This window comes from Felis catus, chromosome E1, assembly GCF_018350175.1.
Source record: "Felis catus isolate Fca126 chromosome E1, F.catus_Fca126_mat1.0, whole genome shotgun sequence".
Classification (NCBI taxonomy): domain Eukaryota; kingdom Metazoa; phylum Chordata; class Mammalia; order Carnivora; family Felidae; genus Felis; species Felis catus.
The window spans coordinates 7844931-7857938 of record NC_058381.1 but is presented as its reverse complement, the minus strand read 5'-3'; the positions used below and the strand labels follow the sequence as shown (position 1 = coordinate 7857938).

General features: G+C 45.8%; 1 protein-coding gene across 23 annotated transcripts in view; it reads left to right on the top strand.

Moving 5' to 3' along the window:
• LOC123381925 overlaps positions 1-13008 on the top strand; it is a 234598-nt gene that overhangs the window by 45065 nt on the left and 176525 nt on the right. For 16 of the 23 annotated variants that reach the window (XM_045044615.1, XM_045044611.1, XM_045044612.1 and 13 more), the window contains 3 exons: positions 588-761; positions 1985-2132; positions 6513-6633. In XM_045044615.1, coding sequence (XP_044900550.1) covers positions 699-761; positions 1985-2132; positions 6513-6633 — 332 coding nt within the window. In that variant the 5' untranslated portion in view covers positions 588-698. Of the gene's footprint in view, positions 1-587; positions 772-1984; positions 2133-6512; positions 6634-7509; positions 7626-13008 lie in introns of all 23 variants that reach the window. The other 7 variants (XM_045044609.1, XM_045044613.1, XM_045044607.1 and 4 more) reach the window with 7 other exon arrangements.

The following is a 13008-nucleotide window of genomic DNA, read 5'->3' as shown; positions in this document are numbered from 1 at the left end:
TATTTCCGACACTATGGCCAACTTGAGGCTCAGGCCAGTTGTTCCTCTGAACACAACAAAAATCCTAGTTAAAATGCAATCAGATTTTTAAAAGTGTTGAGATAAGCTGCTGTAGAAATAAGGATTCCTGGGGCGCCTGCATGGCTCGTCGGTTGAGCGTCCGACTTCAGCTCAGGACATGATCTCTCGGTTTGTGAGTTCGAGCCCCACATCGGGGCTGCTGACAGCTCAGAGCCTGGAGCCTGCTTCGGATTCTGTGTCTCCCTCTCTCTCTGCCCCTCCACTCACGCTCTGTCTTGCTCTGTCTCTCAAAAATAAATAAATGTGAAAGAAAATTTTTAAAAAAGAACTCAACAGTGCTAAGCACAAGGATAAGGAAACAGATGGTTTATTATAAAGGCAATGGCAGAAGACTAATTGCAGAGAGAGATTGTGTGTGTGTGCACACGCACGCATGTTACACTGTCGGACGTTGGATGCACAGGAACCGGAACGCTAACCAATTTCCTCCCACTCACCTTTTTTATGATTCAATCCATCTGTTATTTGTGTCTCAATGAATGATTTCCTGGTTCTCACAACTCCAGGTGTAGTAACCCAGAAACCCAGAGATAAAGGTCCAGAGGGAAGGAAGCACGAAACTCTCGACGTTTTCAGTACGCCCGAGGGAAGCCGTGTGAAAGGCTCCCAACCGGAGAATGAAGATCACTGAGTTCCAGAAACATTTAAGAAAGTTTGGGGATTATTGGACTCAGAAGCTGGTAAGGATTGGTGAGTGCCAAGTGAGGCCAATGAAGGGATTCTGTAGATGAAAAGAGAGAGAGGTTGCGTGGGAGAAGTAGAAACAGCATCTCTGGAACAGGGGCTCCTGGGCGGCACAGTGGGTTAAGCAACAGACTCTCACTTTGGGCTCAGGTCATGATCTCACGGCTCGTGGGATCGAGCCCCTGAGTTGGGCTCAGCTCTGACAGCACGGAGCCTGCCTGGGACTCTCTCCCTCTCCCTCTCTTTCTACCCCTCCCCTGCTTGCACCCTCTCTCAGAATAAATAAAATAAATAAACAAAAAAGAACACGTTTGAAATAGGCCAACAATTACAACAAGACTTCCGTCCGAATTGGCAGCCCAGCTCCCAAACTTAAGACCATGAGCCACTTACTCAACCTCACTGTGCCTCTCTTTTCCCATTGGTAACATGGGGATTCACTCAGCCACAAATAATTATTAGGCACGTAATAACGTAAAGGAAGGAAGGGAGGGAGGGAGGGAGGGAGGGAGGGAGGAAGGAAGGAAGGAAGGAAGGAAGGAAGGAAGGAAGGAAGGAAGGAAAGAAAGAAAGAAAGAAAGAAAGAAAGAAAGAAAGAAAGAAAGAAAGAAAGAAAGAAAGAAAGGAAAGGGAAGGAGAAAGGGAAGAAGAAGAAAGGAAAGGAAAAAGGAAAGGAAAGGAAAGAAAAGAAAAAAAAAAGAAAAGAAAGAGGCCACCTGGTACATCAGTGTTAAACAAAAGCCAATGCCCAGAACTTCCTTGGTCTCCCTTTCTTCAATATCCCCACACTTTGCTGTGTTGTCTACTTGTTGACTTTGCTGCTATGTTAATTTCTCAAACGTCACTTAGAGTTACATCTGCCCTCAACACTGAGTGACTCCCAATGTCTTCAAACCAGACTGTAAATCTCTCCAATGTGAACATTCAAGATACTTCATAAAATCATTCCTACCTACCTTCCCAGCCTTACCTCTCACTCTCCCCCCCCCCCCCATATTTTGGGTCGCAGACCACAGATAATGCTTTTGAATGGCTCTGCAGTCCTTCAAGTGCTATTTGATTATAGCATGATCTATTATTTTTTCCTGCTTTATGCAGTTTTGGATACCACAGCTATTTGAACTTATGAACCTCCCCTTCCCCCTCCAAGTAACCAAACAACCTGCTCTGATCAAGCTTGCCTTAATTAATTAGTTAATTAATTAATTAGCCTTGACAGGTGGCAGACTGCCTTGTACACATCAGTCCCCTCTGCTTCTTAGCCATAGTCACACTGCGTGCTCGCCTTGGAATGATGTCCAGGAAGCTCACTATGTTTCCAGGATTCACTTTCACGTCTTTAAAGCTGATCTCTTCCCCTTCGAAGTGTAAGTTTATGACCTTATATACTGGACTTCTCAAACGCCACCATAATTGATAATTGTTTCGTGTGGGTGTCTTACGGCTGCGCATGCATTAAAGACAATGACTGTGTCCCATTAATTTCTGTATCTTTGCTATCCTCACCTAGCACCTTCCGCGTGGGAAATACCCAAGGGATTAAAAAGAAATTTGTTGAGAAATGGAAGCAGTGGAGGTCTGTTAAAGGTCTGAGTGGTTGAGGAGAGGCTGTGTATGGTTCGTTCCAGACTTTTCTCCAGGTCTTCCCTGCCATACCCACCTTCCCCCCACCCCTCAGCTGGACACAGAGTAAGTCTGTGTGGAGAGTAACATGTTTTAAAGGTCACATTTATTAGCAAATAGCTGTGTTTATAAACTCAGCTTGACAAAAAAGAGAGCCTTTGAAATTAATACTGTCTGCTGAAATTAGAACCAAGTTCAATCAACAGTGCATACAGAGTCTGGTTAAGGAAATGTGCAGTCAAGGTGGCTTTCACAATCTTATGCTCCTCACCCACTCTTTTTATTTTTTGAAACTTAATTTTTTTTTAAAGGCTTCACTGAATTTTTCAGGCTGGGATTTATTTGTCTTGTGTCAACCTGCTGTTGTCATGAAATTCTGCCTCGAGAAATTTATTTTTTATTTTATTTTTAAGAATTCTTTTAATATTTATTTTTGAGAAAGAGAGAGAGAGAGAGGCAGAGCACACGTAGGAGAGGAGCAGAGAGAGAGGGAGACACAGAATCCGAAGCAGGCTCCAGGCTCCGAGCTGTCAGCAAAGAGCCCGACACAGGGCTCGAACCCATGAACCGTGAGATCATGACCTGTCTAGCTCAGCCACACCGCAGGCCCCTAATTTACCTTCTTGTTGAGAATCTGGAAGAGTATAGGACTGGCATTGTCGGGTCCCCTTCTACCGCCCTCTCCTCTCTGCCTCAGAGCATCCTGTTGGAATGAGTCCCCTGAGATACTGGTGGCCTGGGATTTCTAATACAGAAAAGAAACGCTGGGTCAAAAGCTGGGAAGAGGCACTTTCTGATGTGAATGGTGCAGGCTCTCCTGGTCCACAGAGAGAAGACTCTAGGCAAAAGGTGGCCCCAGGAGCAAAAATTCATCTGAGGAGGAGATTAACCCAACCCAGAGACTTCTTCCCAGAAGAGATCGTTGTACCTCCAGAACATCTAACTCTTTATTACTAAGACTAATAAGGTCAGAGACTGGAAGGTGTGGAATCATTATCTAATGATTCTGCCTAGAGAGGTCAAGATGCCCGCTCCAAAACTAAAACGAAACGTGGAGGAGTTTGACCGCTACAGATGGTTGAGCTCGGTTCTGTTAGGAGAGGAAGGGAGAGGATTTCAGACCATCTTGTAGAGTGAGAGAGGACACGAAGTTGTGCCGAGTGAGGGGATCCCCTTGGGGGACGTTCGTGACTCTCATACCCTCCTTTGGTGAGAGAAAGGATAGGAAATGATGACAATAAATGAACATTCTTTCAAAGTACTCACTTGGACCAAAGTGCCTCAAAATGCTTTAAGAATTCCACTGTGGAATTACTTCCGAGCTAGTTTATATTTTTGATTTCATCACTCTAATTGCACCTCACTTTGTAAACCCCAAAATAGTTTCCCGCCTGATCAACCACCTTATTCGTCATACTTGGCTCTGGATGACTTTTGTTTGGTTCCAGAAATGAAATTCATCCTCAAAACTGAAAGATTTATGTTACTGAAGCTCCTTAGGAAATGTGACTTCAACTCTTAAGAACTCGAGAGGAGTTCCAGATATATTTTGCTATTGAAAAAAAAAGAATTTGTCTCATTAGTTGGCTGTCCAATCTCATACACTTTCATATCTTCTTCTTGAATATTGTTTTAGAGATGAAATCCAGACCTTTATAAACTAGCATAAGTGCATTAATCAGAGTTGTGCCCAATCTAGCCATCAGTAATTAAGTTTTTTTTGACTCTACAATATGTCTTTGAAAATGAAAGAGAGAAGGGAGGAAAGATAGATGTAAGAAAAAAATAGAAATACATATAATTAAATCATAAAAGAGTGATAGTTTCAGATCGTGTCTCCCTCTCTCTCTCTGCCCCTCCCCTGCTCGTGCTCTGTCTCTCTTGCTCTCAAAAATAAATAAAACATAAACAAATTTTTAAAAAAAGAGTGATACGTACCACCTTGTGCTACTCTATGTAGGTTCGGCTAGCATTGTGCACATTCTATGTGTCAGTAGGTTACATATAGCTTTGTTTCCTTCATGTTACTAGAGTAATATTTATTGTAGAAAATTAGGGGGGAAAAGGCATACGGAAGAGAATTTAAAATCATTTGTAATGCCATCAACTATAGGTAACTGATTTTGATTTTTCATCTTTGTAGCCTTTTTGGGGGGGGTGGATTTTTACATTTACCTTGTAGCAGATTCAAGTCATAACTTCCTTTCGTTTTTTGTTTGTTTCTTAAAAAAATAAGATACCCATAGAAACTTCCATCGCACATGTAGATAGAGTGAATTGTGTTAACTACGCGTCACCCCCCCCCCGCCTCCTTTCCCACTATCCAGATTTGTGCAACATTCGTTGTTTTGTGGTTTCTTCATCATGTTTTTTAATTTTTTTTAACGTTTATTTATTTTTGAGACAGAGAGAAACAGAGCATGAATGGGGGAGGGGCAGAGAGAGAAGGAGACACAGAATCAGAAACAGGCTCCAGGCTCCGAGCTGTCAGCACAGAGCCCAACTCGGGGCTGGAATTCACGGACTGTGAGATCATGACCTGAGCCGAAGTCGGACACTCAACCGACTGAGCCACCCAGGCGCCCCTTCATCATATTTTTTTATTATCTAAGCCAAAAACAATTTTTTCTTTTCTTCTCTATTATTAACAGTATAGCATCGTGGGTTTTTGTTTACTCGGGTGCAACGATGCTCAAATCATCCTTTATAGGGGCAGTGGAAGCATCTCCAAGCAGTTCCTGTGAACTTTTTGCACAACCCCGCGGGGCAGAACCCTTCTTTGCTTTCTGACACCGTGACATTTTGTAGGCTCACCTTGCAGGCCCCTGCTCCGACCAGTTCTCCAAGGAACCCTGATTTCTGTTAGTGAATAATGGGTTTTAGAAATCAACACCTGGGTAAAAATGTTGCAAGTTCTCAGAGAACAGAACTGGGGGAAATACACACACACACACACACACACACACACACACACACACACACACACGCCCAATGGGCTAGTCTGGGAAGAACACACCCTGTGTTTCTCTATTACTCACTTACTCAAGTGCCCCTGGAAAACCCATGCGTCCCTCGATTCTCTGCAGCACCAGCTGGATGTCCCATAATGCACCGAATTTCAGTTCGGACACTATCCACCGGGGCTCAGCATTAGATCCCACAAGTTAAGGGCTCAGTCCCACAGGACTTGCCCCCGCCCCATTTCAGACACCAGCCGTTAAGTCTTGGGTCACCACCTGTACCTCTGACTGACCAGCTATAAATAGGACTTCCCACAATCAGCTCTTTGTATTTGATAATTTGCGGGGAGGGCTCACAGAACTCAGGGAGATATGTTTAATTTTTTTTTTTTTTAATATAGGGTATTACAAAGGGTGGGAATAAACAGCCAGATGAAGGGATACATAGGGCAAATCCAGAAGTACCACAAGTGAAAGAAGTCTAATCGCGTGTCGATGTGTTTACCCACCTGGCATTTCCAGACCCCGTACTTTCAGGATTTTGACGGAGTTTTTATTATGCAGGCACATCATGGATCATTAACTCAATCCCCAGCCCTTCTCCCCTTGCCCAGGGCTGGAAGATGGGGCCGACAGTTCGAAGCTTTTAATCCTGGCTTGGTCTTTCTGGCCCCCAGCCCCATCCCAAAACCATCCCGGAACCCACCGAGCGTCCCCTCATTGGAACAGAAGACACCCTTATCACCCAGGGAATTACAAGGGTTTTCGGAGCTCTGTGCCAGGAACCAGGGGCAGAGACAAGTTTTTATATGTTATATTATTTCATAGGGCTCATTCTGACATTTCAAGGTCAAAATCAGCATTTCTGTTTTTCTTAAGTTTTCCGATTTTAGATCTGGATCTCCTCTATATCCAGCCTGTGTGTGTGTGTGTGTGTGTGTGTGTGTGCGCGCGCGCGTGCATGTGTGTTGGATATGCGTGATAATTTACAAAATGATCACTGTATACGTGGAAAGTTCTGGAGAGGAAGCAAGACAATGCTTTTATGGCAACAAGCCCACAGTGGTGTGGGGAAAATGCTGGGGGGGGGGGGGGTTGGTGAACACGGGAGGTCCAGATGACCTCACCACAAACAGCCAAGAGTGAAGAAGATTCTCTCTCTAGGTGACAGGCCCGGTCTGGATGAACGGGGCCCGCCTCCGGGACCACAAGTGCCTGCCCATGGAGCTTCTAAGGAGGATCCTGTCACCCTAGTGGACCACACCTCTGACCTCCAGAGACACAGGTGAGTCTGTTGTCGGTCCGGTGCTTCAGATGCCGGCCACAGACCACGGGCCTCTCTCACTTCTGACCGATTGGCTGTCAATTGGTTCCCATGACCCCCTCCTCAGGTCCGATCATTTGGTAGAATGGCTCCCAGAACTCCGGGAAAGACAGTGCCAGGGTTTATTGGTTAATCATAAAGGATACAAATGAACGACCAAATGGAGGAGACACCTGGGGAGAGGCACAGGGGCAGGTGCACCGAACTCCCTTGCCCTCTGTGAGCTCACCACCCCCTCCCACTGCCCCGGCAGCTCCAACTCGGAAGTTCTCCAAACCTCGTAGTTCAGGGTTTTTTACAGAGATTTCGTTATGCAGCCACGGTTAATTAAAACATTGGCTGTTGGTGATGAGCTCACTTTCCAGCCCCGCTCCCTTCCCTGTCATCATGCGGTTGACCCCTCTCCTACCAGCCCCCATCCTGAAACTCTGGGGACACCAAGAACCACCTTATCAGCACAAACACAGATAAGGTTGAAAAGGGCTCTTCATGAATACGTCGGAGGCTCCTTTCACTCCTATCTCTCGGGGTTTTAAAATACTCTATGCCAGGAACCAGGGACAAAGACCAAATATATATTTCTTTCTTTCTTTTTTTTTTTAAGTTTATTTATTTATTTTAAGACGGGAGACAAGTGGGGAGGGGCAGAGAGAGAGGGAGAGAGAGAGAATCCCAAGCAGGCTCCGTGCTGTCAGTACAGAGCCCGATGCGGGGCTTGAACTCACGAATTGTGAGATCATGACCTGAGCCGAACTCAAGAGTCAGATGCGTAACCCACTGAGCCATCCAGGCAACTCCCCCCAAATAAACATTTCTTATTATATCACAATATCACAGCTTCGCAGAAGACAGCAATGTGCTCATATCTACCTACCCCTGCATTCAATTTCAAATCACATGTAGTCTCTGGAGACCTCCACTGTGAGCTCAGGAATGAACCGGAATGGAAAAAGGTGAATAATGCCTTGCTATTATTATGAAAATAATTCTCATCTACCTTGAAAGGATCTCAGGTTCCCCCGGGGTGGTCAGACCACACTCAGAACCCCCAGCCTAGAGAAAGGCACGGTAAAGACAACAGAACTGGAAATCCCGAGCGAAGGTTTTACGATCTTCTGGCCAGATCTTTATGGCATTGCACTTAGAAACTGATCCTCCAATGCACTGTTAAATATAAACTAATTTTGTAAAAGTTTGCAGACGTTAAAATGGTCCTAATTCATCTCTGGAACTCTAGCTTCTTCTATGTAATGGCTACCCAGCACCTGTGCTCAGATGTCTAAGAGACTTTTCCAGCCCAGCTTGTCCAGAACTGATCTCCTGATCTTCTGCCCGTAAATCTCTCCTCCTGTGGCATTTCCCATTTAGCTCCTCATTATAGCTGCTCAAGCACAAAACCCTGGAATTATATTTTTAAAGTTTATTTTTATTTATTTATTTTTTTCAACGTTTTTATTTATTTTTGGGACAGAGAGAGACAGAGCATGAACGGGGGAGGGGCAGAGAGAGAGGGAGACGCAGAATCGGAAACAGGCTCCAGGCTCTGAGCCATCAGCCCAGAGCCTGATGCGGGGCTCGAACTCACGGACTGCGAGATCGTGACCTGGCTGAAGTCGGACGCTTAACCGACTGCGCCACCCAGGCGCCCCTATTTTTATTTATTTTGAGAGAGAGCCAGAGAGCAAGCAGGGGAGGGGCAGAGAGAGAGAGAGAGAGAGAGAGAGAGAGAGAGAGATAGACAGAATCCCAAGCAGGCTTTGCACTGTCAGCCCGATGCGGTTTTGAACTCACGAACTGTGAGATCATGACCGGAGCTGAAATCAAGAGTTGGATGCTTAACCGACTGAGCCACCCAGGCGCCCCCAAACCCTAGAATTATTTTCGACTCCCCTCTTCCCTGGAATTACTTTGGCCTGAACCACCAGCCTCCCCCCCCCGGGGTTCCTTCTACCTGTTCTCTCTGCTCTTACCCTCCCCACCCTAAACCCCTTCACTCTTAGGTTAACAACCGGAGTGATCCTTCGATACCTAAGACCACCTAATTTTCTGCTTAATATGATATGATTTTATGACTCCTTTCACTTAGAGTCAAAGCTGTTTGAAACACCTTTAAGGTCTCACCTGGTCCCCCAGTGTCTCCCTTTGTGACCCCAATCACTCTCTCCTGAAGCCACTCTGGCCACAGTGACTCCTGTCTGTTCCTTGAACACACCAGACCCAGTTCTGCCTCAGGACCTTTGCCCTGGCAGTTTCCCCTCCATCCCCGATATGTTCTTAACCCCCTCATTTTCCAGGTTTTGCTCAGGTGTGACCTTCTCACTGTGTTCTACCCTGCCTATTCGATTTAAAACTGCAAATCCCACTTTCTGTGCTGGAATATTTGTCTCCCCCTTACCATGCTCTACCGTTTCTTTTTCTCCTCCCCGCCCCCCACACCACAGCATTTATACTCCTCTATTTATTGAGTTATTGTCTGTTGTTTATTTTCCGTCTTGCTCCATTAGAATGTCAATCCCACAGGTCAGAGATTCTTGTCAGTTTTCCTCCACTGGTGTATCCTAAGAAACCAGAATTGTGTCTGGCACTTAGGAGGCACCCAATAAATGTTTGTTAAATAAATGACAACATGGATATACAGATGCCTTTTAAAAAGTAGGATGCCTGGAATATCTGAGCTTGTGATTCCATGGAGACCAATCATCAGGAATTTTTTGAGAGTATTAATAAAACCTTTTCACTTCAAGTGCCAACAGTTCAACTAACCCTACAGGAAGGAAGGAAGGAAGGAAGGAAGGAAGGAAGGAAGGAAGGAAATAAGGAAGGAAGGGAAGAAGGAAGGAAGGAATGGAAGAAGGAAGGAAGGAAGGGAGGAGGGAAGGAAAAAGAAAGGAAAGAAAAAAAGAAAAAAGGAAGGAAGGAAGAAGGAAGAAAGGAAGGAAGAAAAATGAAAGAAAGGAAGAAGAAAAAGGAAGGAAGGAGAAAGAAGGAAGGAAGGAAGGAAGGAAGGAAGGAAGGAAAAGAAAGAAAGAAAGAAAGAAAGAAAGAAAGAAGAAATAGGAAGGAAGGAGAAAGAAGGAAGGAAGGAAGGAAGGAAGGAAAAGAAAGAAAGAAAGAAAGAAAGAAAGAAAGAAAGAAAGAAAGAAAGAGAAGAAATAGGAAGGAAGGAGAAAGAAGGAAGGAAGGAAGGAAGAAAAAGAAAGAAAGAAAGAAAGAAAGAAAGAAAGAAAGAAAGAAAGAAAGAAAGAAAGAAAGAAAGAAAGAAAGAAGGAAGAAATAGGAAGGAAGGAGAAAGAAGGAAGGAAGGAAGGAAAAGAAAGAAAGAAAAAGAAAGAAAGAAAGAAAGAAAGAAAGAAAGAAAGAAAGAAAGAAAGAAAGAAAAGAAATAGGAAGGAAGGAGAAAGAAGGAAGGAAGGAAGGAAAAGAAAGAAAGAAAGAAAGAAAGAAAGAAAGAAAGAAAGAAAGAAAGAAAGAAAGAAAGAAGAAATAGGAAGGAAGGAGAAAGAAGGAAGGAAGGAAGGAAGGAAGGAAAAGAAAGAAAGAAAGAAAGAAAGAAAGAAAGAAAGAAAGAAAGAAAGAAAGAAAGAAAGAAAGAAAGAAAGAAAGAAAAAAGGGAGGAAAAGAAAGAAAAAAGAAAGAATTGTGTTCAGTTACAAGATAAGCTTCAGGCATGGCTGGATCCAGGGCTTCAAATAATGTTCTCAGGATCCCTCTTTGGTCTCCTTCTCCTCTGTTTTACTCCCAGGCAGGCTCTCCCTTTATGGTGGTAAAGATATCAGGCTTCTCTAAGCTTTTATATTACCAGCTCCACCACACCCATGAGAAGGACAGTTGCATTTATTAGGTGTTCTTGTTCCCAGGCTCTCAACGGCACAGCAAGGGAGTGTGTATACTCATTTGTATTTATTTCAGTGTCTGTCTCTATGGATTGGAAACGACGTGTCTACTCTGATCTCTCCGATTCCCATCCAACAGCACAGGGTTTATTCTCGCCTGCTCCCTTTCCCCGTATGTGTACCTCCTTTCTCTGACAGTTAGAAGGCAGACTCACATTACCTTAATTTGTTTGCTCATTTGACCAATGCTTTTGTATGTGACCATTTGCCCCTTCCACTGAGCGTCCCTGTGGATGCCCTCCTCACCCCGCTGGAGCTCTGACACCCCTTTGTGGCAGTTTTCTCCTTGCCTCGTTGGGGCTTGGAGTCCCCATGCCAAACTGCCCTACCAGCGGATGCTCTCCTCACCCTGCTGTGGCTGATTCCCCTTCCCTGGCTGCCCTTCTACGGGGACACCCTCTTCCAGCTTTGACCCTGAGTCCCCACGCTGGCTGCTGGCATACATATATGTCCTCCTCGTCCTGCTGGGTCCCTAACACCCACCATCAGGCTCAGAGCCCCCCCCCCCCCCCCCCCCAGCCAGGCCGTCACTTTGCAGGGACACTCCTGTCACCCTTCTTGGACTCTGATACCCTTGGGCCACCGTGTTTCCTTTTCCTTCCTGCAGAGATGTTGACTTTTATTCTGCCCCACCCAACGGCTTTATGGCTGAATTGTTTAGGGAAGGAAGAGAGGGAACAGGAAGCAGAAGTGTCTCTATGTCAGTCACCCCAAGAGACTCAGGACTCCCGGGCCATCACCGTTTGGGGGGGGCCTGAATGCCCACATGGCTTCCGTGGTCAGACAACTTGCTGGCATCCCTCAGGCAGCCAAGGGCAGGGACCTCCTCTCTGCTTTCCCTGACGTGCCTCCCCCCTGGCACTTCTCACCGTGGATGCACTTACCTGCACGCACTCAGAGCTGCGCCTGGCCCATGGAAGCATCGAGAAATATTTGTTAACGAAGGAGTCCTACGCGAGAGTCATCCCACGTGGACAGGGAAGTTAGGAGCCTACTACCCAAGGAGGGTGTCCTGGGGCCCTTGTGGGGCTCACGGAGGCCCCTGTGTCCTTCCTCGCGACACCCTGGCAGGTGGTACCCCTCTGGTCTGTGCGGTGCCGGTGACTTCTGGGAGCGGACAGACAAGGAAGTGTAGTTAGCATTCATTCATTGCTTATGTTGTACAAGCTGTCAAAACTAATGAAATTTTATGACAGACGGGCAACGACCAGCTTCCTGGTGTTATTTATCTTTCTCGCTCCTGGCTCGGAGCACCGGGTGATTTTTCATTTACATTTAAAAATGCCAAAATGACTAAGCTCAATTCGCCTCCTCAGAAAACCGGCAAATTGTATCAATGCACAAATGTAATTAATAATCATCAGGCATGAGAAATGAGGAACGGTTATGCAGGAAAGTCTATCTTTCCAGTCTCCTTCCTCTCCCCGCTACCTTTTCAGCCGGTTCCCAAACTCCAGGCACATACATCATGGGTCCCCCGCGCCCCCCACCCCCCACCGTCATTGTTCATATCTGATAGCGGGTGTTTGCAATGACAAACAAAAGGTTCTTGGGACTGGTCACATGAGTTCCCATGGCTCAACGGATTCATTTGTAGCAGCCTCACAGGGATGATGCAAATAGATGTAACACGTAGGGGAAGGAAAGATGAAAAAAAAAAAATCCAATGGAAGAGGGGAGCGAGGTGTCAGGAGACAGGTTAATTCTAGAGTGACGAGACTGCGAGACCGTGTTCGCGTAGCCGGGAGAAACCTGCAGATCCAGTCCGTCCTGACATCCCCATCGTATGTGCTCCGAACGGTTCTTTCGTGTACATCACCTTGAACTCTCTCACCTGCTCATTCCGGCCACGTGTGATCTGCACTGTTCTCTTGCTCTCGGCCATGCCTGTGATTTGCCAGGCTCTTTCGCCTCTGCAATTCCTGGCCCTCCCCCGAGTACTTCCGGGGGTCTTTAGAGGTAGATGGTTAGTTCTTTGCATCATCTGCATGATGCTGATGATGCTGATGATGTCTTTTCTGCTGGCCCCATTGGGGTTCGGTTCTGACGAGCTGCATTTTTAAGGCCTCAAAGCAACGGCCCCGTGTCCTCGGGGGCCCTCCAGTACCAAAGGCATTTTTCCTTCTGTGGAGTCAGGGCAGTAATTCCTCCACTTCCAGTGTTTTAACAGAGGCTTTAAAAAAACAATTTTTTTTTTTACATTTTTTTTAATGTTTATTTTTGAAAGAGAAAGAGAGAGACAGAGTGCAAGCAGGGAAGGGGAAGAGAGAGAAGAGAAGAAGACGCAGAATCCGAAGCAGGCTCCAGGCTGACTTGGGGCTCAAACCCACGAACTGTGAGATCGTGACCTGAGCCGACAACTGAGCCACCCGGGAGCCCCAACAGAGACCTTTAAATTGCTCTATGTGCCTTCCAGAAAAGCCTTCTCGATTTTTTGATTTTT